This window comes from Cervus elaphus, chromosome 14, assembly GCF_910594005.1.
Source record: "Cervus elaphus chromosome 14, mCerEla1.1, whole genome shotgun sequence".
Taxonomy (NCBI): domain Eukaryota; kingdom Metazoa; phylum Chordata; class Mammalia; order Artiodactyla; family Cervidae; genus Cervus; species Cervus elaphus.
In genome coordinates, this window is record NC_057828.1 from 21,975,399 (window position 1) to 22,000,816 (window position 25,418).

General features: G+C 37.5%; 1 protein-coding gene across 1 annotated transcript in view; it reads right to left on the reverse strand.

Moving 5' to 3' along the window:
* The window catches only part of USH2A (usherin), an 890,339-nt gene that overhangs the window by 686,075 nt on the left and 178,846 nt on the right, over positions 1-25,418 (reverse strand). Inside the window, exon 14 of the mRNA XM_043922807.1 lies at positions 11,772-11,955. Coding sequence (XP_043778742.1) covers positions 11,772-11,955 — 184 coding nt within the window. The remainder of the gene's footprint in view (positions 1-11,771; positions 11,956-25,418) is intronic.

The following is a 25,418-nucleotide window of genomic DNA, read 5'->3' on the forward strand; positions in this document are numbered from 1 at the left end:
GTCTTGGCATTTTACCATGATAGTAACTAAGACTTGTTTCTTCAGAGTGAATTTTTCACTCGGAGCATGTCAATGTCATAGATTGGGATACTGCCACCATGAAGCCTTAGGGTTTCCCTGGTGGCTCAGATGGTAAAGAATCTGCCTGCACTGTGGGAGACCTGGGTTCGATCCCTGGGTTGGGAAGATCCCCTAGAGAAGGGCATGGCAACCCACTCCAGTATTCTTTCCTGGAGAGTCCTCGTGGACAGAGGAGCCTGGCAGGCTACATTCCATGGGGTTGCAAAGAGTCAAACATGACTGAGCAACTAAACATAGCAGAGCCCAGCACAGCATGAAGCGTTAAGCAAAACATCACACATATGAAGACCACGACCTTTAAAGAGGGGCTTTCCGGAGGGCACATTGAAAACAACATGAACAGTATGGCTTCACCTATATTTTCTAATAAAGATGCTGGATGGATAGAGTTACTTCATCTCACTGCAGCTTTCACCGTGTGATCTCCTGGGTAATCATTCAACACCCTTAAAAAAGCTGATAAAAGCTAAGGCTGCTAAATAAGCTGAAAATTTGTTTTATGGACTAATATCACCTTGGGAGTAAATAAAGTACAGTTTGTCTCGAAAACTACTATACCATAGTTTGCCCTTTTTATGTCATGATAAGAGTACATTTTTCCGCTCCAAACAACTACAGGGTGTCCTTTATGTGTAGACAGAATTCCATCTCAAACAGATATCTTGTTTAGCCTATTTAAGTATTAGAGCTGACGAAAATTATGCATGGAAATTAAAATGGAATTAGAGAAGCAACAAGATATTTAATTTGCTCCTAACTTCATTATATGCTATTACTTAGAATATATTGTTTGTCGGCTGTTAGTATAATATTGGTAAGCATAAACAATAAGAGACAAGCTTCTCTCAATGCACATATATATCACTACACCACTCATGAATAAGTGTCTCTTGAGTATTTCAGCTTTTATTACCATTCACTCATGAGACAATCACATTTATTTTCCATACAGTACATTTAGAGTAATAGTTTCCAGTGTATAATTCCCTTCCTTGATGGAGATCTATTTTCTTCCTGCTAACTGCTACATGCTTAACTCCAAGTCAGCTCTGTCAATATCCATGGGATATTAAGTTCCAAATCCAAATGGAATAAATAAACTGCTTCTTAGGAAACCACATAGTGTTTTGAGTAACTAAATATGACTCTTACTAGTTTCACAGTCTCTTATCTCAACTCTTTTTAGATGGAACTTCTCTGACTTATAATTGCTTGACTTAATAAGAGAGATTTTTACCTGGATGAAGTTTACAGGAGACTTTTCTGAATATTATAGCTTGTTTCTAGCCTAAAGGACACTGGGGATAATTTTGTAATTAAAGTTCAAGCAAAATGATTCCTGTCAATTTCTCAGCCTCTCAAATATAATTTTAAACATTTCCAAGACTCCTTAGCAAATAAGCTACAGGTTTGATGTCATTTTATAAGTTATCCTTCCTCAAGAGCATCTACTAAATGAAATACATTTCACATTTATTAAAACAAAATTATATGTAATAAAGAAAAAGACACTTTAAGCTTAGAAAGAGAAATACCAAACTAAGATGAATTGTGATATTGATTTTGTCAGGATAAATGGTTTTTGTAATATTAATATAAAGAAACCTTTATTACACTGACTCTCCTGGTACAGCTAGGGCTTCTCCCACAATCTGTTTAAAATCTTCATTTTTCATCCTTATGGGAAAACCTCACTTGCTAAATGGATTTCATAAAGAGTAATCTGTCAAGATTTATATAGATAAACAATTTGTGATGTTTATTGACCAGTTCATTACAGTAAACAAAATAGCAGGAAAGCACTGCTAATCTCTGCTAGCTCTGTGCTATTGCAGTTCTGCACGGGCCCTTATGTTACCCCAGCGTTTACTGAATTCAATGCGAAAGAAATTCATTGGCTTCAGTCTCTTAAATCTCAAACCTAGTGTATTTTCCTTTCTAGGGAGCCTCTTCCATTTGGGCAAACAGTAAGAAAAAGGAGTTATCCTACTTATTACGACTCAGAAACATCAGTATGAATGAAGGGGATGTATTTCAATACTGGATTTCACTATCAGAAACTTCATCATGTGAGGAAGAGCTACTACAAGAGGGGGTCCAGGGATACAATCCAGGATAAAGATAACTTTACTGATGTTTCTCTTTGGAGAACTCTCTTCTGTCTGGGGCCTCAAAGGTACCATCAAATTGATTTAAAGATATTGACTGACATCAATAATATTCACTGAGGGCCAACTATGTTACAGGACTGGAGCAGGACATAAAGATGAATAAGACAGAGCTGTCCTTGTTTTCAAGGAACTCACAGTCTAGCGATAAATAAAAAGTGGAAAGAGCATTAACAAAGATGTATGCAGACTTTTGGGGGACACAGGAAGGGGCAATTTGGTGGAAAAGGATGGGAAAGAAGTAATATGGAAGAAACCTAGAGATGTGTGGGCTAAATATTAAAAGATGGACTGGAATAAGCCAGGCAAACAGGGAGGGGAGAAAATAGAGACAAGACACAGCAGAAGAGTGTATGAAATTAAGTAATTCAAACATTTTTTATTTAAATTCTGAATAGGAAGGTGCTGACAGATAGCGCTGGAAAGTGAAGAAGAGGTAAGATATTGCCAGATTAGGTGCAACGCTGATAGTGGGAAAAGACAGGATAAATTTAATAAATGTTCAGCATATAAAACCAGTAGGATGGGGTGGACAGATTGAAAGGAGAAGGGAAGAAGGGCCTGGAGTTATTCCTAGTTTTCTAATTTGTTGAAATGGTGGATGATGTAGTCAACATTTAATATACAGAACAAAGGAGGAAAAGACATTCAATTGCTTAGGGATTTTAGACAAGGATTATTAATGATTATTAAAGAATAGAAGAGATAGAGGCTTCAAGGTGAATTGGGGAAATTGGACAAAGAGTTTTCTTCCATCTTTTCCTAACACAAAGATTAGCAACCAGTAAGTGTTCGATAAACATTGTTGAATAAAAGAATTAATAAAGCACTAGAAAACTTTAGACATAGGACACCACAGATAAATCTGAATGTGACATGTAGCTTTAATAACAATTTAACTCTTTTGAGCCCTTTCTGATTGGCATAGCTGTCCCTCTGCTAGCCTCTCCACAAGGAAGGGGCCACTCTTTTTTAAGGGCTGGCCTTCTACTCAGACTCCCTAAGGCCAGAAGCACTCTCTGCTGGCTTCTTTTGTGCAGGACCCCACGAGTGCCCTCGAGAGGAGTTTGGTTTTCCCCTGGGTAAGATTTTATTTGATCTCTGCAGTGGATGCGTGGTCTAAGGTTCTTCATTTTCATTTCTTCACAGTCTATTAGTAACATCAGATTCTCCTAGAAACAACAACCAGAATTATAAGAGGGGTTTGGGGCTAGGAAATCCTCTGTATGCCAGCCAAAAGCTGTACTCACATGACTTATTGGAGAGGAAGTGAGTGGTATCGCCTCATCAAGAAGCAGGAGGTCAACAGTGTTCGGTCCACCCTCCCTAGTGAAGCCTTCCTACAAATAAAGGGGTTCATAAGAGCTGGGCTTGGGCAGTGACTCCCTTGCATCCAGACAACAGCGCCATCTGAGTCCAGGGTGAGGACATTCCTGGCACCCAGAGAAGAGCCTGCTATGGTGCCTGGCAGTTCCTCCTCTGTCGGCGCTGCACCTTACCACAGGGAATGCAGACCACACCTGACCCGCTGGTCACCAACGCCAGACACGTCACAGAAAAAGAAACCCCAGAAGACTCACCGTAATAACAGTATTCACACATTTACCTCCAGGAGCTCTAGCCTTCCTTTCCTTAACTTCCTCATTATATTAATACGGTAACTTTGAGGTCTGAATGTAGATTAAAACTCTTAAAGCACTCTTAGGGAGAAGCAAGCGCACTGCTTCTGTGACCCCGGAGGCAGAAATAAGACCAGGTGAGAAGGTCACAGGAATGAAATTTTCGCTTAATATGAAGAATAAGATTTCTATCCTTCTCAGACTAGAGTTGTTTGAAATAAACAAGAGCTGTGTCATGAGACAATAAACTCTTTTTAGTCCCATGTTTTCAGCAGAAGCTGAATGACAGGTTAGTCTTAAAGGTGACTTGTGTAGAGAAATGTATAGGGTATTGATTAACCAAAGTTACTTTTAAGCTTCTTTCCCAAGTCGGCAGAGATGATTCCATGAGACTTGGCAAGATTAAGTAACTTGCTCAGGGTGACAGTGACTCTGGTTACAGAGTCAGAAATTTTTATCTAAGAGAACTATACTAAATATTTTAAGCTCTGTGGCCAAATGACCTCTGGTGTAACCCAGTTCTGCTTTACTTGTGTGAAAGCAGTCATGGAGAGTATGTGAAGGTTGAATATTACTGTGTTCCAACAAAATTGTATTTCCATAAACAGGTGACAGGCCAAATCTAGTCCACAGGCCACAGTTCTCTATCTCTGGTATAGTGGATTGAATTATGACCCCCAACAAAGTCAAAAGTCCTAATGTCCAGAACTTGTGGGTATGATAGCTTACATGGCACAAGGAACTTGGCAGATTTGAGATGAAAAGATGACCCTGGATTATCAGAAGATGTCCAACATAATCACAAGAAGGCAGGCAAGAATTTGAGCACCAGGAGAAAGGATGTAAGAACATAAGTGGAGACCAGAGAAGACAGAGTGGTGAAGAATGGAGCCACGAGCTAAGAAATGTGGGTGGCGTCTTCCTTGGAAAAGCAAGGAAGAGGATCTTTTCCTGCTGTCCAAAATAAACTTAGGCTTCTTGATACCTTGATTTTGGCCCAGTGAAACTAACTTGGAACTCCTGACTTCCATAACTGGAATCTAATGAATTCACATTGTTTTACACCACTACATTTTTGGTAAATAATTATCATAACAGTAACAGGAAATGAGCCTGGGTAGGGGAGATCCCCTGGAGGGAGAAATGTCAAACCACCCCAGTATTCTTGCCTGGGAAGTCCCAGGGACGGAGGAGACTGTGAGCCCACAGGGTCACAAAGGTCAGGCACAACTGAGCAACTGAGTGCACAGAACATAAAACAGGACGTGAAGATACCAGGTCTAGCAGAAAAGCTATAATTGGAACCTAAATACCTCGTTGCCCATTACTGAACTTCTCCTACAATATCACACTGAATGAATGCTACCGATTTATAGAAACTGACATCTCTTAGGGAGCCATGCAAAATCTGCATTAAAGGAGAATACATCATTTATTGGTCATGGTAGATTGCAAAAATGATCACAATTCTTCACCTCTCTTTTTATGCAGGTCTTTTGCAACTAACTGTACAATTCCTTCCATCAAAAAGTAGAATCTAAAAAAAGTAGAATTTATTTCTCTTCTCCTAAATATGTGTTGGCCTGTGACTTGCTTTGACTAATAGACTAAGGCAAAAGTAACTCTGTGGCAGTTCCAAGAAGAGGTATCAAGTGTGCCATCACCCTTCTGTTTTCTTTCTGGGAATTCATCCACCAGTTTGTAAGTTAGCCCTGGCTAGATGGCTGGATGCTTACAGGCATGTGGTCCTTTTACCCTGTCACTCTAGATAACAGCTAGCTGTCCAACAGTCACTGAGGACCATGAACCTATGAGGCATGTTTCCCAACATTCCAGTATGATACCCCGAAAGGAAATAACTGAACAAGAAAGCGATCTGCTTCCATTTGAAGTCATTGATCTTGTTCTCAAAGAAAAGACCAGTTAAGATGCCCTGGAAATACGCATATGATAAGAAGAACAGACCAAATCTATGACTTAGTGTTGAAGTGGAGAACTTTGTAGCAAAACCAAAAGTAATCTGGTCACAGAAGAATTTTACTTGATGTTTTAGAAATCTAAGCCTTTTGATTCCCTGGCTACCCTAGATCTCAGTTCTCTCCCATCTGAGAGGAATCACAATTCATTGTGTTTCGGTTGGTTAGTAAGAGACAAAGTAGTGATACTTTTAGTTCTTTAGGTTTAAAAAAAAAAAAGATGACATACAAAGAATACATACAGACAAAAGAGGTTATTAGGAAGAAACCTGAGGGGACTGTGAGGTGTGGATGAAAATGGTGATGCCCAGATGAACTGCAGTCATCTTGTGGGAGACGACCCATAGTCACAGGTCAACTTGATGACAGGGTCTCAACTACCCACTGAGACAAGCCGAATGCGGCCCTTTCTTGTTTCACTTTTGGTTTAAAAGATATATGATATGCTTTTTCATTTTGCCTTATTGATTTTTCATTGGGCAGGTTTTTTTGCTTCATTGTTTTCAACACTGATTAAATCATGTTTGCTTTATATGTCAAAGGTAAATGGAGTGATCTCTGCACTTGGATCAGCTTTCTAAAATACATGCCCCCTTTTTGGGATAGGGAACTTCTGAAGAATGCACTACTTGGATGAAGACAGGCAAGTGATTTTCCAGGCTGTTACTGTGTGTTTGGGGCATTGGTGTCACTGTTGCTATAGTTTAAGTTAAGGGCCTGTTTTATTTATTTTTGCCCTTGGGAGTATTAAAAAAATTGTACAAAATAAGCCAAGAGAAAAATATACCAAACATAGTCATGCACAACAAACAGCAGAGTAGGGTAAGATAACAGTATATGTGTGGATTTCACAGAGGGGTTAAATAAACACATGGAAAAAAACAGATGAGAAAGTCAATTTATTTTCAAAATCAATGAAGAGATATAGTGATACTTGTATCTTCTCCTTAACAATAAACTACTTATAATCTTTGCAGACCTTTCGAAATTAATGAAAAAAATTTATACTTTTAAGTACCTAACACAGTGTCTGACTCAAAGTACATTCAAATGATTTTAGATGATTATTTTTTAAAAACTTTAACATCAGGTCATCACAATAGTTATTCCTCTGTTCTATGTGTCTGTATATATTTAGACAATGAGTGTTTCCCTCAGGAAACAAAAATTCCTAATACTAGATGGAATCCCATATGTTTTAGACATCTTCGTACACATTTTCAAAATAGTCAGTGTTACTTTGTATACACACACACACACACACACACACACACTTGGACAAAAGAACAACCAGAAGTCAACAAAGAGATTTCAATATCATTCAGGAAAGGAATGGAAAACATAAAAATAATAAAATCCATTTTTTTCTTCTCAATGATGAGCAAAAGTATAAACTCAAGCAATTTTCACAGTCATATTTTGAAACATCTTTCTCTATGACCTTCTGTGCTAGAGGATTTCTTCTTTAACAATCATCAATGTTAAAATAAAACATGACAGTAGAATTCATCAGTGGAATAGAAGGGCCAACTCTAGACAGGGGCATTCTATGTGACTGATTTAACAAGGGACATATCCTGCTGATTTCCTTGGGCCCTGTGTGGTCAAGGGAGGCTTTATTCTTTCTGTTTATTTCAGAGAAGCTACATTATCCACAGTGGCTCTTGCTTTTAATAGTTGTTTCCAGCAGCAGCCTATGCTCAATATCAGAGTCAACCCTGCCTAACCTGAGAGCATCCTGAGCTCCATTCACACATGGGTAGTGTGGACTTGAATAGTTTCTTTAAGATTTATATCTCTTTCCCTAAGATGATAATGGCAAGAGACTTTAAAAAAAATTGGTGGAGGTGATTAGAGTAATGCAAATGAGCACTTTCTTGGTGTTGGATACATTAGGAATGGGATGGATGAGGGGCATGCAAATTTAAAATTCAGAGAGACAACTGGCCATAGGCCTAGAGCCCATTGTAAAGATCTGGAGAGTTGATAATATATTTGAGAGTCATGTACATGCATGCAGTGATTGAAATCATAGATGTTGATATGTAAGTTGAAGGGTCAGATTAAAGAGGACTAGTTAGTAACAGAAATATAAAACAATTCAGAGAAGCAGAATCTTGGGAGCCAAAAGAAGAGATTATTTTTTTAAAAAAGGAGAAGAAATATTATTGGCTCATTGGAAAACCATGAGTCATAAGAAGCAATTATAAATTAATTTTCTTTCATCTTTCATTGATCCTTTAAATATATTGCATGTGGCTAATTCCCTTGTCGCCATCTGAAGATGAAGTGAGTCAACTGTACAGCTTTTCTGGTCTTCCTTAGGTAATATAAAGTTCTACAGTTATTTTAAGTTGCAAACTATGGGTTCAACAACAGTAACCATACTGGAGGCATCAGACATTGTGATTTCAGAAAATACTACAAAGTTATCATAATCAAAATGGAATGGTGCTGGCATTGAAAGCAGACATATAGACTAATGGAATAGAATAGACAACCCAGAAATAAACCCACACATGTCAGTCAACTGATTTTCAAAAAGAGTATCAGAAATACAAAATGAGGAAAGGGTGTTCTCTCCAACCAATGATGCTGGCAAAACTGAATATTCACATGTAGAAGAATGAAACTGGACCTTTAAAATGACCATATATAAAAATAAACTCAAAATGGGTTAAAAACGTAAAGATAATATCAGAAACTAAAACTACTAGATGAAAACAGGGGAAAAGCTTCTTAACATGGGTCTGGGCAATAATTTTGTGGCTATGACACCAATGCTTGGGAAAAAAAGCAACAAGAGATGAACCAAAAATCTTTTACACAGTAAATGAAATTGCCAACAGAGTGAAAAGACAACCTACAAAATATGAGAGAATACTTGTGAACCATCTATCTGATAAGTGGTTAATATTAAAAATTTATAAGAAACTCATACAACTCAATAGGAAAAAGAATCCTCTAATTTTCAAAAAATGAGCAAAGGATATTTATAGATATTTCTCCAAAGAAGACACATAGGGGGCCAACAGATACATTAAAAGCTGCTTAACATCACTAATCATCAGGGAAATGCAAATCAAAACCACAATGAAATATCACTTCACATTTCTTAGAACGGCTATTATCAAAAACACAAAAGCTACGTTTTGGTGGGGATGTGAAGAAAAGGGAACCCCTTACACTACTGGTGGGAATGTAAGTTGGTACAGCCACTATGAAAAACAGTATGAAAGGTCCTTAGAAAACTAAAAATAGGACTATCCTATGATTCTAGTAATCTCAATTCTGGGAGTATATCCAAAGGAAATAAAATCAGGATCTTGAAGGGCTATCTGTACCTCCAAGTTCACTTCAGCATTATTCACAATAGCCAAGATAGGGAATGAATGGATAAAGAAGATATTGGGTATGTGTATGTATATGTGTTTGTGTGCACTTCCTTACTTCACTCAATATAAGTCATCTAATATGTAAAAGGGACAACAGAGGATGGGATGGCTGGATGCCATCACCGACTCAATGGACATGGGTGTGGGTAAACTCCAGGAGTTGGTGATGGACAGGGAGGCCTGGCATGCTGCGGTTCATGGGGTCGCAATGAGTCGGACACGACTGAGAGACTGAACTGAGCTGAATATGTAAAAATATACAATTGCATTTATACAAACTTGTCATAAGTCTTTTTGTTTTGAACACCCAGTTAATCTGAATCCTTTACTCTATGACCATTATGACAATCATAAAACCCACAATTATAAAATCCACCCAACAATTTTCAAATGTTGGCTCTATCTCCTAGACTCCAACCTGCAACTATGTCTTTTCTTTTAATGATTTCTGTCTGCTTTCCTAATTTTAACCTCAGCACCTTCTAATAATGTAGCTGTTGTTGTGATGATGATGATGTATTTTATACCTATTTTTCTGGCTCTTTCTATTTCTCATTAACTTAGGTTAACATTTCAAGCCAGCTTTTAACCCACGGAGTCTAATTCCAGTGTTAGCCAGTCCTACTGAAGAGTGGCAGGTGATAGAGCACTATCTGTAAGTGATTCTTGGTCCTGGATAAGATTGGGGTAGGGAATGGGATGGGTAGATAAATGAGCAGGAAGTAGAATGGAGTAAAGTCAGACTGAATTTTAAAACATTGAAGGGCATAGGAAGTGGTGTAATGAAGGGAATGAGATTTCACTTAAAGAAAGTTATGTGAAAAAGCCAAGATAATTATACATCTCTTGGTCATTAAGTAGGGGTTTGGTGACAACACTAGCAGAAATAACAGGGAGATCAGTAGACGGAAAATAGGTAAGAGACTGGCACAAAATGTCACAGATAGGCATGAGTAGTCCAAGGACGACAGCTGACAGGGAAGATATTTTTCTCTTGGTAATAAAGTGCTGTCAGAAAGACTATGGAAAAGATGGGAATTCTAAAGACAGAGGTGGCCAGGGGTGAAATTAACTGATCCTAGAGTTCCAACTGGGGAATTTGTGAGATGGCCATTTAACAAAAATTATGTACCGGGGTAATAGGTGTAATCACTGGCCCTGATTTTACTATTAAGATCCCAGTTATACTTTTTATTTAACATTAACTGTACCATGTGTTTTATACACTCACTCAGAGAGATTTAGGATTTGTAGAGAAGAGTAGTAATGTTCTCAGACTAACCAAGATGATATTCCAATGGTAACTAACAGAAGTCAAACAGCATGTATTGAAACACAAGATATATAAGAACTTAAAAGTGTTTTAATAAATATATTATGGCATAAGTTAAAGTTTTTTTAATTAAATTGAATTTTAGTAGAAAGACAAATGAAATAGTTTGAGGTTTTTTTTTTAATAGTTTACCCTATCACCCTGTCCACAGTCTAATTGAAGTGTTAATGAGGAGTGTAACAGTCAAAAGGCAGGTAGCAAGAGGATAATAAAGTAAAAAAAAAAAAAAATCTCCCATCCTTGAATAATTAGCATTCATATTTTTAAACACACACATATTGAGAAATAATTTGACTGGTATATGAGACACAACATTAGTTTCTTGGGGATAGGAATGTCAGAGAATTCATGGATATAGTCCCAGTACTGGAAAAATTTATAATCTGACCAGACCCAAAAACACAGACATGGAACTGGCATTCCAGCACACCTTCAAAAATACAGCAATGAAAACATTTGCATGAAAGCAAAGGCTCACAGATATACAGGAAGTAAGAAGGAGAACATTAAAGACAGTGTAACTTTGAAAAGTGGCTAATTTACTTTCACAAGTTACTCTACACACTGGGGAAAAAATCTTATCACTGAATTCAAAGATGTTTCTCATCTGCGAGTCTTTAAATCTAAATTAGAAAGGCAAAAGGAACATAAAAGAATGCTGTAATAAATTCAGGGTCCACAAAGAACAAAGTATACACACACACATGCTACCCATCCTAACGTGTGTGTGTGTATGTACGTGCATGTATATTTCCTGCTATGGATATTTCTTTACCTTCCTTCACATCCAAATTTTGAGTTCTTTGCAGAAAAAGTATTTTATCTTATTAAATATCCCCAGGCCCTAACACTGGGCACATTTATCAATGTATAACAACCTACACACTCAATCTCTAGGAAATCTGGAAAGATAACTCTGCATGTTCAGTTGCTCAGTTCTGTCTGACTCTTTGGGATCTCATGGATTGTATGTAGCCCACCAGGCTCCTCTATCCATGGAATTTTCCAGGCAAGAATACTGGAGTGGGAAGCCATTCTCTTCATCAGGGGATCTTCCCAACCCAGGAATGAAGAATATATTAGCAAACTAAAGAGGATAGAAAATATTGCTTCTTACAAAATATGCGGCCAAAAAATTTCTATAATTGCAAATACAATTTAGTAAAAATATCTGATTATTAATTCTTATAAACACTTACCTTCCAGTTAGAGAATCAAATCCAAAGTAAAGATCTTTACAATAGTCACAACTTTGCCCAGCAATGGAAGCATCTTGGCAAACACACTGACCAGTCAAGCTATTACAGATGTGATTAACTGCACCAGTGGTGTGGCATGAACATGGCAGGCAGCCAGTGGCATTGCCTGGAGAAATATAAAAGCCTGGAAATAAAGAAATGAAAAGTTTTTATTATACTTTCTATCCAGTTTTTTCTTAAAAAAATAATGTTTTGATTACACTGAAAAACTGAACACTCTACCACAACACTATCGAATTTCCTGTACAAATGTGGTTATAGCTGTTCTTTACCAGTATGTCAATTATAATCAAAGAAAGGCTGAGTAAGTAATTGACATTGTACTTGGGTGTATTCCTGGCACCTACAATTCAGTGCCTGTGAAACCTACTTCATAATCTTTCCACTAAAGACTGGTCCCTCCTCTGATCGTCTCCATTTCAGCAAATAGCACCACCATCTATTATTCAGTTGCTTCAGTTAGAATCCTGAGACATCTTTGGTAGGATAGCCAGATCAAACACAGGATACTCAGCTAAATTTGAATTTCCAACAAACAACAATTATTTTAATATAAATATGTCCCATGTGATATTTCCTTATATTCAAAAATACTATCTGAAATTCAAATTTATCTGAGGATCCTGCATTTTAGGGCTTCCCTGATAGCTCAGTTGGTAAAGAATCCGTCTGCAATGCAGGAGACCCTGGTTTGATTCATGGGTCAGGAAGATCCTCTGGAGAAGGGAAAGGCTACCCATTCCAGTATTATGGCCCAGAGAATTCCATGGAGTCTATAGTCCATGGGGTTGCAAAGAGTTGGACACAACTGAGTGACTTTCACTTTCACTTTCCTGCTTTTTGCTAAAACTGGCAACCCTTGAGTCTTTCACTTCTCTCGACCCCTACACCTAGCTAATAACTAAGTCCTAGGAATATTGTCTTCTAAGAATTGTAAGACTTCTACCCTCCACCCCCACCCACACCTCCCTAGTTAAACTCACTACCTACTTTTTCATTGTTAACGCTATGTACCAGAAAAAGACTTTGATGCTGGGAAGGACTGAAGGCAAAAGGAGAAGTGGTGGCAAAGGATGAGATAGTTAGATAGCATCACTGATTCAATGGACATAAATCTGAGCACACTTCGGGAGATGGTGAAGGACAGGGGAGCCTGGCATGTTGCAGCCCATGGGGCTGCAGAGTCAGATACAGCTTAGTGACTGAACACCACCCAAGGCTATGCTAAAACTTTATATTAATTATCGAATTTAGTCCTCAGAGCAATGCTCATAATTCGACATTATGTCCATTATATAAATTAGAAAACTGAAGGTTAGAAAGATTAACAAACTTTCCTAAACCAATAGAGTTGACAAATAGCAGATTCAAACCCAGGCAACTCAACTACAGAGACTCTCAGCTACTAGCACCCCCCCCCTCCTCCTCCTGTTCTTCATAGTGAAGCTGAAACCATCTTTTTCAGAGGGCAGATTGAAGATCTCATTCTTCTATTTAAAATTATGTGATAACTTCCTATTCCCTTTAGGAAAATGAAGAAATCCCTAGGACTGCCTCCAGCAGTGCAGTCTGGTTCCATCTATCTCCCTAGTTTCGTTTCCCTGCCCATCCTGCCTGCCCCAGTCATGCTCTTGGTTCCTGAAAGCCTTTGCATGGGCAATTCTGTCTTCTGAAATGACTCGGACCCATCTTTTCTGCTTAGCTCACACTGTGCATAACAGGTCTCGTGAATTCTTCCAGCAACCTGCTCTAGGTTAGTTTAGATGTGCCCATGTATTTCACAGTGTCTTATTTCCCATAGAGTGCTGATGAAAAGTATAATTAAACTCATTTCCACAAAATTTTAACCTCTGTGAAGGTAGGAACCACATATAACTAATTCATGATTATCTCCCCAGCATCCAGTACAGTGCTAGTCACAAAGTAGGCTACTCAAATATTGGAATTCGCAAAACTGCACCAAATGATTAGTCATGTGTTGTTCCCCACAAATACTATATTAAAAAAAAAACAGAATTTAGATTAATTATAAAATCCATATTTTTCTTATAGAGAAAGAGAAAAATATGATTCAAAAATATTTTCAAGTTACTTAAAACTTCTTAGACAGAGAAGGAGGAAATGGACAGCTATAACATTAGGAATACATTGGACATTTGGATGAAGGAGCAGGCATATGAGGGAGAAATGGTTCTTGGTGTTGCCTGATGTATGTGTTTGTGCATGCACCTGTATATGTACATATATATGCACATACACAAAAATATGCACACAAGTGTGTGCATAATAAAATATCTTGTTGGAACAATAAATAAAGTTCTGGCAAATGAAAACAAAATTGCACAGTTGTCACAATCACAAACTTAGGTATATAAAAATCTTAGTGATATTGACAGAAAAAGACCATGAGCACAGAGAGACTCACTCTGTGTTATGTATCATTTAGGGAAAAAACAGAAAGTAATTGGAACACTGTAAAATTCATTTGAAGCTCTAGTTGAAAACAAGCCATTCTTTCATATGCATTAACAATTAATTTTTTTTCTTCTCTTAGACCCTGCATATTCTCTCTTTAAAAGTTTTAGGAAGAGTAAAATAGGGAAGGAAGAAGCTCAAAATCTGTGCCATTCAATTGGAAAGAACCAAGTCTATTATTTTTAATAGTGATTTACAACAAGATTATGCTTCTTTGCATCTACTGACAGAAAATTGCTTTATATATGTTTCCAGAAATAGACTATAGCCATAGCAATTACTATATATTCTCCTACCTGATTCATTGTGTAATCAAAATCACAAATATAGAAGGCTTCTATTTTGAACTCAAGACCACTGTAGGTGGATTATATGTTTTTTCTTTTCCAAGGTGGCTTAGTGGGTAAAGAATCCACCTGCAATGCAGGAGATGTGGGTTTGATCTCTAGGTCAGGTAGATCCCCTGGAGAAAGGCATGCCAACCCACTTCAGTATTCCTGCCTGGAGAATTTCATGGACAGAGAGGAACTTGGCAGGCTACAGTCCATAGGGTTGCATAGAGTTGGACACTTCTGAAGTGACTGAGCATGCACAAAAGTACTTAAGTCCTTAAGATTCATGATGATGGCATCATGCAGGTCCTAATAGCTCTCCAATTCGGATAAATGATCCATTAAAACAGATAGTTAGGAACAGAGTCAATTTAGACTTATTGCAGTACATTCAAGCCACAGAGAATTCTAGAAAAATTAGGAATGATTTTTATAAGAAATGATTTGTTAGATGAATGTAAAGAGCAGCAGGGTAGATTTTGGTGCAGAAGATTGGGTTGCCCAAGTTTTAGAGAATAAAGGACACGGAAAAAGCAGAGGTATAAGCATAGAAGGACAGGAGAGATATTAAAGAGCCCAGGGAGACTGCAAACTAGACAGTGGGGCTTCAAAGAAAGCCTGTGTTGGAATTTGTCTTGGGGTTAATTCCCCTCCTCCTCTCAGCAGCATGATTATAAAGCTTAATCCCACCAGTATTTTAGTTGTCCTATTTTTAAATAGTTCTAATTAGGATGACTCAGGTACCTTCCTGCTCAATGCTTACTTCTTGCCTTACCTAAATGTGCCTAATTCTGGACCATTACTGCTGCTTTTATGACTCCTAACTATAGAAAACATTCTACCTTCCCTCCTACTTAAACTTCAACTCTGGAGTGCAGCTTAAAGATAACTGACCTTAATTTCTTTTTTTTTTTTTTAATCCAATACATTCCTGATCTCCTTCCATTAGCTCTTCTTCATGTTCCCCATCTGCATGTCTGCATCCTTTTAACTGATCTTTTAGAAATTTCTTTCCAAAGGTGATTTTGTACCACATTCTAAAACATAGTCGTTAGGACGAAAGTATTAACCTTCCATTACTCAGGGCTAAGAGTTCACACATAGAGAGCACACAGGAGCCCACTCAAGTTTCTTCTTTTCCTCAGTTTTCTTTTGCCAACTCCTGGTCCCAGATAAGATAAGTCTCAGGTGGGAAACAATGTGTTATACAGCTAAGGCAAAAAGTCGTTTGTATCATAAAAGAGTATTGCTTATCCAGGCTTACAGTATCCTTAGAGTTCAAAGTTATTAGCCAGGCAGTTGGTACGCTATCCTGTAGTGGCTATTTGCACAGCACAGTACCTGTCCTAGGCATAAAAGAAGAGCCCATTTCCTAGCAATGTCCCTCCTGAGGACCATGAACAACCAGGCTTTGCTGAAGTCTGGAAATGGGAGAGAGAAAATAAGTTTAACCTCTAGGCCTTCTGCAGAAAAGGAGGGCAGAACGGAGGCTAAGCACTAATTATGAGCCATTTAGAAGATACAATTCTCACCTTAAACCAGAGAATGGACACTATATTAAGAGAAGAGTCTAGGGAGGAGTGTGTGACTCATCTACCCCAGGCAACAAGGCTACTGGAGAAATGATTTTTCAAATCAATCACTTATATCAATGTATGACAAAACCCACTGAAATGTTGTGAAGTAATTAGCCTCCAACTAATAAAAAAAGAAAAAAATAAAATAGAATAAAAGACAAAAAAAAAATGTAGTGAAGATGATGCTAATTTTCAAATTAAAATAATAACAATTTTCCTCCATTTAGGGGTTTTGTTTGAAAGTAATGCTAAAATTATCACAAATAGAAGGGGGAAAAGTGGAAGCAGTGACAGATTTTATTTTCTAAGGCTTCAGAATCACTGGGGGTGGTGTCTGCAGCCATGAAATTAAAAGATGCTTGCTCCTTGGAAGGAAAGCTATGACAAACCTAGACAGAGTATTAAAAAGCAGAGATGCCACTTTGCCAATAAAGGTCTGCATAGGCTACAGTTTTTCCATAGTCATGTATGGATGTAGTAGTTGGACCATAAAGAAGGCTGAGTGCTGTGGAATAGATGCTTTTGAACTGTGGTGTTTGAGAAGACTCTTGAGAGTCCCTTGGACTCTTTTTTAAATTCTCCTGACATTTTTTTAACCCTCGTGTTTCTAGTTCAGTTTGTAGATAGGTTGAGTCACAGTGCGTGGGACGTGTTGGTAAGTTTTTAATAGGTGAAGAAATATAAGATTCTGGGCCACCACCAATGGAGTTAGTGTTTCATTTTGCAGTATGGTGTTTATTGATGCATTTTGAATATATGCATGCAAAAAGGCTACGTGGAAAGTAGATGTTCAATAGGTGCTGAACAGAATGCTTACTTAACTTAGCAGTGAGCAAAAATAGCAGTCTGCCATCAAGCTTATGGCTATAGAAAAATACAGGTGCAGTAAAGGTAAAATCAGGTGTAACAATGGGATAAACCACATTGCAGTAGATGGGGAAGCTTACCTCTTCTGAGTGGTCTGTGTAAATGCTTTTTGATCAGAACTGAGATCTGAAGGATAATTTATAACTGAAGTTGATAATGAAGGCAGTTTCCAGTTTTAAGATCTCAAGTATATATTAGGTGATTTCTTCTTTGTCAAACTAACAGTAATCATAATTTTTCTTCATCTTCTATAAAATTGCATGGGCTCTACTTTCCAATGCTTTTTGATAACATAATCAAGCCTGAATATTCTTTGGAAGGACAGAGGCTGAAGCTCCAATACTTTGTCCACCTGATGCAAAGAACTAACTCGTTGTAAAAGACCTGGATGCTGGCAAAGATAGAAGGCAAAAGAAGAAGAGGACTGCAGAGGATGAGATGGTTAGATAGCATCACTGACTCAATGGACATGAATTTGAGCAAACTCCAGGAGATAGTGAAGGACAAGGGAGCCTGCCTTGCTGCAGTCCATGGGGTCACAAGGAGTCAGACATGACTTAGCGACTGAACAACAAAATGCTAAAACTATTGTTCACACATTTGACCAAATGTTAACAAATACATACATAAATATTATTATTAATCTCAAGCTACTATTTCTCTCTAAGCACTTGAAAAACTTATTTTCCATTAGATATATATTTAATTGAAGCTGAAGCTCCAATATTTTGGCCACCTGATGTGAAGAACTGACTCATTGGAAAAGACCCAGAAACTGGGAAAGATTGAAGGCAGGAGGAGAAGGGAATGACAGAGGATGAGATGGTTGGATAGCATGGACATGAGTTTGATCAAGTTCCAGGAATTAGTGATGTACAGAGAAGCCTGGTTGCTGCAGTCCATGGGATCACAAAAAGTTGGACACAACTGAGCAACTGAACTGACTGATATATTTAAATTCTCTGCTCCTATTGCTTCTTCCTGGACTGTTACCCCTACTTGAATACTTTGCCAAGTTCTATTTTTTTAAATTTTATTTATTTTAAAAATTCAGCTCAGGAAACACAACTAAGATCTTTAGGTCTCCCTTTCCTTCAAGAGTTAATCAGTCCCTTCATTTTACTACTTCTATATCTTTTGCATTTCTAATAACACATTTATCATAAATGTATTATATTTACATGAATCAGTTTCCCTAATAAACTGTAATGCTTTAATATGTTTATGGTTATATATCTTATAGCAGCAGAGGCCCTGGTGTACAGTAATTTATTCAATAGATGTTAATTGAAAAATGGATATGTGAAGGAATTGGACATATGGCTGAGAGGATTAAAGGGAGGATATGTTACTCTCTACAATATCATTTGATCTCTTTAATAATGAAAAGAAGATGGTAAACATAAATCTGTAAATCATGAGAGTGACTGGTTGGAAGAGGTCAGATATCAGGGAAAATAGCAGGAAATGTGTATAAATAAGCATGATAAATTGATCAATTAAAACTGTAATCCTTACCATATCAAGGAATGGAACAGAGTTTCAGAAAGAAAATATCACCCCCAAAATATGTCTCCAGTTATTACAACAAAGAGTATAATATTATGTTCCAATAAGGGAAATTATTCTATAGGACTTCGTTTTATAAAAAACCTGGTTTTCATACTTATGTGAGTATCCATGAGAAACTTTCATATGTTTATTCTCTAAGAATTAAATCCAGTAACATAAAAGAATATAAAGGCATCTCTGATTAAGTCTGAGAGATTACAGAGCACAAATATATGTGCATATTCACAATCCACAGCACAGCAAAATTTTTTCTTTGCTCTAACTTTTCTCAGTCACAATATTTATCAGATGTCTGTTCCAAAGTGCCCTGTACCATGGTAACCATCTCAAACATTTCCTCAACTTAGTCCATAAAGAATTCCCAATTCTAGACTCTTCAGTCAGCTCTTCATTATCTGATCACCTCCCACAACTCCATTAATTTTAATTTTGTGACTTGCTCAGATTGAGCAAAAGAAATTAAATACCCTACCTGAAGCAGTAGCAGGAATCATGGACTGACACGAGTGTGAGGTGGGGAGAGGTTACAAACACTTCTAAGAGTATGTATTTCAACCCACCCTCAAATATTTGTTAAGTGAATGTTTATGACAAATAATGAGCTATTTGGAAAAAAGTTTTACTCTTTCAGAGTGCAGAATGTGAGGTCAGATGGACTTGGAATTGTAAATGACTTTTCTACTTAATGATATTTCATTTCCCCTAACAAAACAATACTAGTCCTTCCATCATAGAAATAGTGTGAATATTAAATGGAATTTTTTAGAGAACACTCAATTCCAGGGTCTGACAAACATATACATTCAGCAAATATTATCCATTCCATCATTACAATTTTTACTAGGCAGTTTTCAATGAAAGTGAGGTTTTCCTAAAATTTAAATAATGACCTATCAAAATCCTTTTTTGTCCCCACCCAGATGTGGGTAGGATTGTGGTCCATGTTTCCTCTGACAATATTCTTTCCTGGTGGTTTATTAAGGAAAAGGCTCTTATTCTGTGGTCTTTCTGCGAAAAACATGTTAATCAGGAGAAGCCATCTCACCAAACACAGGGACATGTGTCATAATCAGATTTCAACTTTGAGGCACTGATTTTTAATGGAGTATCAGCCATCTAATTCCAATTCCATTGGTGGGGTCTTGCACGCAATTCTGGTTTATGAGCTCATTTCTTAACAAATATGATATGCCTCTTAATGAAAGAAGATACTTTGCTTTACTTTCTAATGGTCTGTTTGAGTTATAAAAGCAAACCCAAAGTAAATACCAGAGGGAAGCATGAGGAATTGTCCTATTAACACAAAACGTGTCATGTGAAGCTGTTTTCATTATAAATTAGCCTTTATGTTATTCCAAAGCTGCAGAGTCCTCAATAAACCCTCTCTGCCTCTAGTTCTCAAGGACAAGGGTGGGTCACTGGCTGGGAATGCCTTGACATCGTTCCCTGCTTTTCTCGGCCTGGCCTCTGATTAAGTGCCTGCTGCCGAATGTTATGAGGTCATCCAGTGCTGAAAAAACGAACCAGGAAAACATATTCAGTGCTCTATTTATGAGAGTGGGTATGTGTACATTCATATATGTACACACACTCCAAATAATTTTAAATTAAAGCATTTTTAAAATACTTAATGGAGGTTAAGCAGCATTTTTAACCTCTGTTCGAGTTATTGAATGGCATATTAAAACCAATGTGGCTCTAATGTACCTTCTAATGTGCACTGCTGCTTTAACAAATTGCCTATAAATTTTCGTTGAATTAAGCCTATTCCTTGTACATTCCTAGTAAGGTTAGGTTAATAATACATGAGGTTCCATTATATGCACCTTCCTTAATAATGTTTTTTAAGAAAGTAGGACAAGAGTCTATGTGTACTGGTCTAGGATGCTCACTAACATTTACAATCACAGATGGAAAAGGCGGGCTGGATCCTTGGGCTACCGGTTCACCCCTCTATGCCACACTGCTCCCTCCACGCCCGGAGGCTCACGTACGCACATCAGCACAGTTGTCTCCCCCATAGAATATGATCTAGATTTCTCAGATGTCTTTAAAGAAGTAAAGAGAAAGTTTCTGATCACAGCAGTGCATTTTAATGCGCCCACTGCAGGGCTGACAACTGTGAGGCATCTGTTTATAATGAAGATACTTCAGGCTCTGGGTTTCCATTTTCAATGTAAATTTCACGGGAAGAGATGATAAAACCCAGAAAACAAAATTCAGAGTAGTTTCTGAAGCTAGAAGAATATAGAACAGAAAAAAAAAGAGGTCCACAAACACACTTTGATTTTTCCATAGGCTACACATAAGTGTACAAACTATCTTGCGTTGTCCAAAAACCACATTAACTCCTTAAGCCACCATTTTCTTTCTTCCCTTGCAAGGTAGAATGCCATATTCTCCCTATGTGTAGCTAAAGAAGCACTCCCTGGTTTGCAATAATCTCATACTCCTAAGAGCAGAGCATTGAGGTAGTTTTTCAATGCAGTTACTCACTGTTTCAGAAACTATATATGGACCCCCCCACTATGAAGGTGTGTTCCAAGCCCGGGTATAGAACACTGAACAATCTGCGGAAAGCAGTGAGACTTGTAGGCTGGAGAGGAATAAACTGTCTTCTGGAAACAGGTTCATGGGCATCACAAATCACGGGGCCATCAGATTCCATCAACTCTGCTGCTGCCTTACAATCATGGAAAGCCAGTGCCTGGTGGGGTGATAGGATCTGACTGAAGCTTGAACAGCATCACTTTGGCTGTATGTTGGGGAGTGACTGAAGAAGGATAAAGAAGAGAAACAGGGACTTGAGGCGGCTACTAGGGTAGTCCAGGAGGAAAATGACCATGGCGTGGACCCAGATGGATAACTGAGTGTGATGAGAAGTGGTAAAATACTGGACATATCCAAAGGTGAAACCAACAAGACTGATTTTGATAGAAGAGATAAGAGTTGTAGGAAAACCACCAAGGATGGCTGCAAGGATTTGATTTGAAAAGATTACAACCCAGAAAATACTGTGGTTAACATTGTCAGTTAAGCATGGTTGATTGAACCATTTTCCTTCTAAAGTCCAAAAAATTAAATAAAAGGAAATTTAAAAAGAACAGAAGAGGAAATGGCAGTCAAGGACAGATATCTGCAAGTAAAAGCCAAGCACCTGAGGCAGACAAGACAATAATAAGCTAACTGATGCAAGTTTGCATAACTCTGGGGGGAAAAAAATGAAATTGAAGACTTCAGAGAATTCTGAAGGCAGGTGTGACTTTCCCCAAACAGAAGGTTCTCCCTCTAACGTTGCAAGAGAAGACAGTGAGTTTTCTCTTTAGAAGTTAAACCAGAGAGGGTTTGTACTCAGCAGGTACAGGGATGAGGTGCTACATTGAACACGGGGATGATATGAACTGGTGTCTGTGATGGTTAATATGGTCCACTTGGAGAAATTTGATGTCCAGTTGTTCAGCCAAACACTGGTCTAGATGTTTCTATGAAGGTGTTTTAGAGATTTTCCCAGAACATAAGAACATTAATCTACAGAAAAAAGGCCTCAATGAATTCCCCCCAAAATTATTTAACAAAAAGCATCTCATCATGAAATTTTCTGAAATGAAGGATATAGAAATAGTAAAACTTCTGTTAAAAAAAAAGAAAAATAAGAAAGAAGCAAGAATCAGGTTGGTACTGCTAGAAGATAATGGTGAAATGGATTTCTTGAGTGAAAATGATTCTATATAACGGTAAATTTTCAAATAGCTCCGAGTATAGAATACAGATAATTTCAGATGTTCAAAATTCTTTTAAAAAATAAATAAACAAACCACTTTTCTCCCTGTACTCTTACTCAGGAGCTACTGAAGCATTTATTCTACCAAATACACAAATAAACCAAGAAAAAAAAAAAGAAAACATCGGCTTCAGGATGCCAGGTGTGCAATACAGGAGACATGTGAAGGAAATCTTCAGTAAGCTGCAAAACTACTAGGGTAGAGCTGTGCAACAGAACTACAGGTAGATAGGCTGAACTCAAAACAATAGGTCAGGAGTTCAGATCCTCCCATGGAATGACATATTCAGTGGGGAAAAAATACACAAACACATATACACACACCTACATCTTCTATTGCTTCTGCTTCTCTGGAGAACCCTATATCATACAGATGCTCTTGTTAAAACTCCTGATTATTTCTCATTGCAAATAACAAACCACTTACTGAGTGCATGCAATATACAATATATTAATATTATGGCTTCCCTGGTGGCTCAGATGGTAAAGAATTCGCCTGCAGTGCAGAAGACCTGGGTTTGATCCCTGGGTTGGGAACGTCCCCTGGTGGAGGGCATGGCAACCCACTCCAGTATTCTTGGCTGGTGGGCTACAGTCCATGGGGTCACAAAGAGTCAGACATGACTGAGTGACTAGGCACACACCGCATGATATTATGGCTATGTAAGTTGAAAAATATAACCTTTACTCTCAAGATGTTGAACTCGAACAAGGGAAATAAGGCAACTGTACAAGTAAATAAACTACAAGTTTACTTTAAATATGATAATGATTTTCATTAATAGTGATGATCCTCATTCTGTATCCTCCTTAAAAGGGAGGGCAGTTTGCCATATACCTTTGCAGAAGAGTTTTGTGACATCTCTACTTAGGCAAATAGTTTAAGAAACTATTCTCCTAAAAAAACAACACTATACCAGATAAATCCCCCAAAGACAGTGGTCAGGAGACCATGAGGATTGAGCATGATTTTCCAATACTGCAATTTAATTTTTATCAACATTTACATACAGTTTTTTAAATCAAATAGAATTTAAAGACTCACAATGTAAAGTGGCATCTTGCTTCTCCATCCTTCTCCCAGAAATTTCCCTGCCTCCAGTAACCACCTTCAACTCCTATAGCTGTTTCTTCTGACTTTCATTTCTCTGTTTCTGAGTAACATACATATACTGTTACATCTCAACTTCTAACATTTATACTACTGTCTTTCCACTTTAGAAAACGAATATTTAGCTCTTTATACCGCCTCCTCAATAATCCCATTAGTTACTTAAATCAGTATTCACAGATTATTTTATTATGACTGTATAAATCTATTTCACAGTTACACCCTATAATATGATTGATTATATTTCTTTTCTTGAAAAATCTGCCTCTGCTTAATTTTCTAGGAATCTCTTAGACACGTCTAGGCACTAAAACTCTCCAACAGAACTTTATCCAAGGAATCTATCAGTTTCTTTTTTTCTACTGAATGTATTAGTCCACAGGAGGATCTGAAGCCCTGACCCTCCTGTTGTGATTTGGGTCCATTTATCTCTAGTTCTATTGCATAGCTATATTCTAGGTCAGAATGAAACACTAAATAAACTTTAACAATGGATAACAACTCAAAAGCATATTACATTTGCTCTATTAACTTTTGCTGGCTTACTTACAAAGAGGGATATATAAATCATGGTTATTTGTGCAGAAATGGATTACATTATTTCCAGAACTGAAGTATTAACAAATAGTAAAAAAAAAAAAAAAAACTTAGAATATGAAAAAAAGATTGCACATTTGGAAGGATAAATCTGAAGCTGAAAGTCATAATATGCTGTAGCTGTCAGGTAGGTTATCTGCTCAACTCTCAATTATCTTTCTGTTTCCTGGGATACTTACCACCTTGCTCCTACCTGAAGCAGTGATTCCTAGAAGCTTATTTTAGGTGATCCTGACATTGGTCACAGTGAAGTGCCACAGACATGGCCACCCTAACAAAACTGAGTCAATTAGAATCTCTCTCCTGAAATTGTAACCAAGAAGCAGCTAATGTCTCTCTGTATAGCTGGAACTAGAACTGTAAGCAAACCTGGGGGACAGCAGTGACCACACAATGCCACAGAGAGGGTAAGAGAATCAAAAGGTGCCCGTCTGCAGAAAGAGACAGAGGGAGGGAATAAAGGAAGGAATGAATCAATCTATATCAATGGGCGTTTTCTAGTCTTTAAGTCCTGACTGCATTTGCTCCATATAAGGTTTCATGGAACATTCAGTGATAATAAAGCCTCCAATTATGTTGAGCCAGTTTGAATTTTTTTCTGGTATTTTATCTTAAAGGAAATTAACTATTCATCAATTCTTTTCTGTCTCTTTGGGTTTACTTGTCACACTGACCAATGTCAAGGGAGAGGTTTTGTCCAATTCTCCTGAGCTGAATTCCTTGTTATGCAAAATAAGACTTTAGTCTTGTCCTCTCTGGCAGGCAAATCACCCTTTTAAATTTGTATCACCCTCATTTTCACAGGTTCAGATAACTCAGTTGATTTTGCTAGACAGGACAATGATCAGTACAGCTGTTAAACAACTGATAAATGTTTATATTTATCATAACATCAGGATGAATGTACTATAAAGAAAGTATATTGCTTTAATTAAATCATTAAATCATATAAAGTCAAGGAGAAAGCCATGGAAAGGTCCATTTTTCTTCCAGTTGGGAAATCTGGAAAGACGGATACAGTAGGACTAAATAGTAGCCTATTTTATTAATTTAATGGCTTTTAAAAATAATTCTACAGAGTATTGAGTAGAGTTCCCTGTGCTATAAAACAGGTCCTCGTTAGGTATCTATTTTATATACAGGAGTGTGCATATGCCAATCCTGATCTCCCAATTTATCCTCCCCCGTACTCACTGGGTAACCACAGGTTTGTTTTCTACATCTGTGGGAAAAGAATCTAAAAAAGAATGGATGTATACATATAACTAACTGATT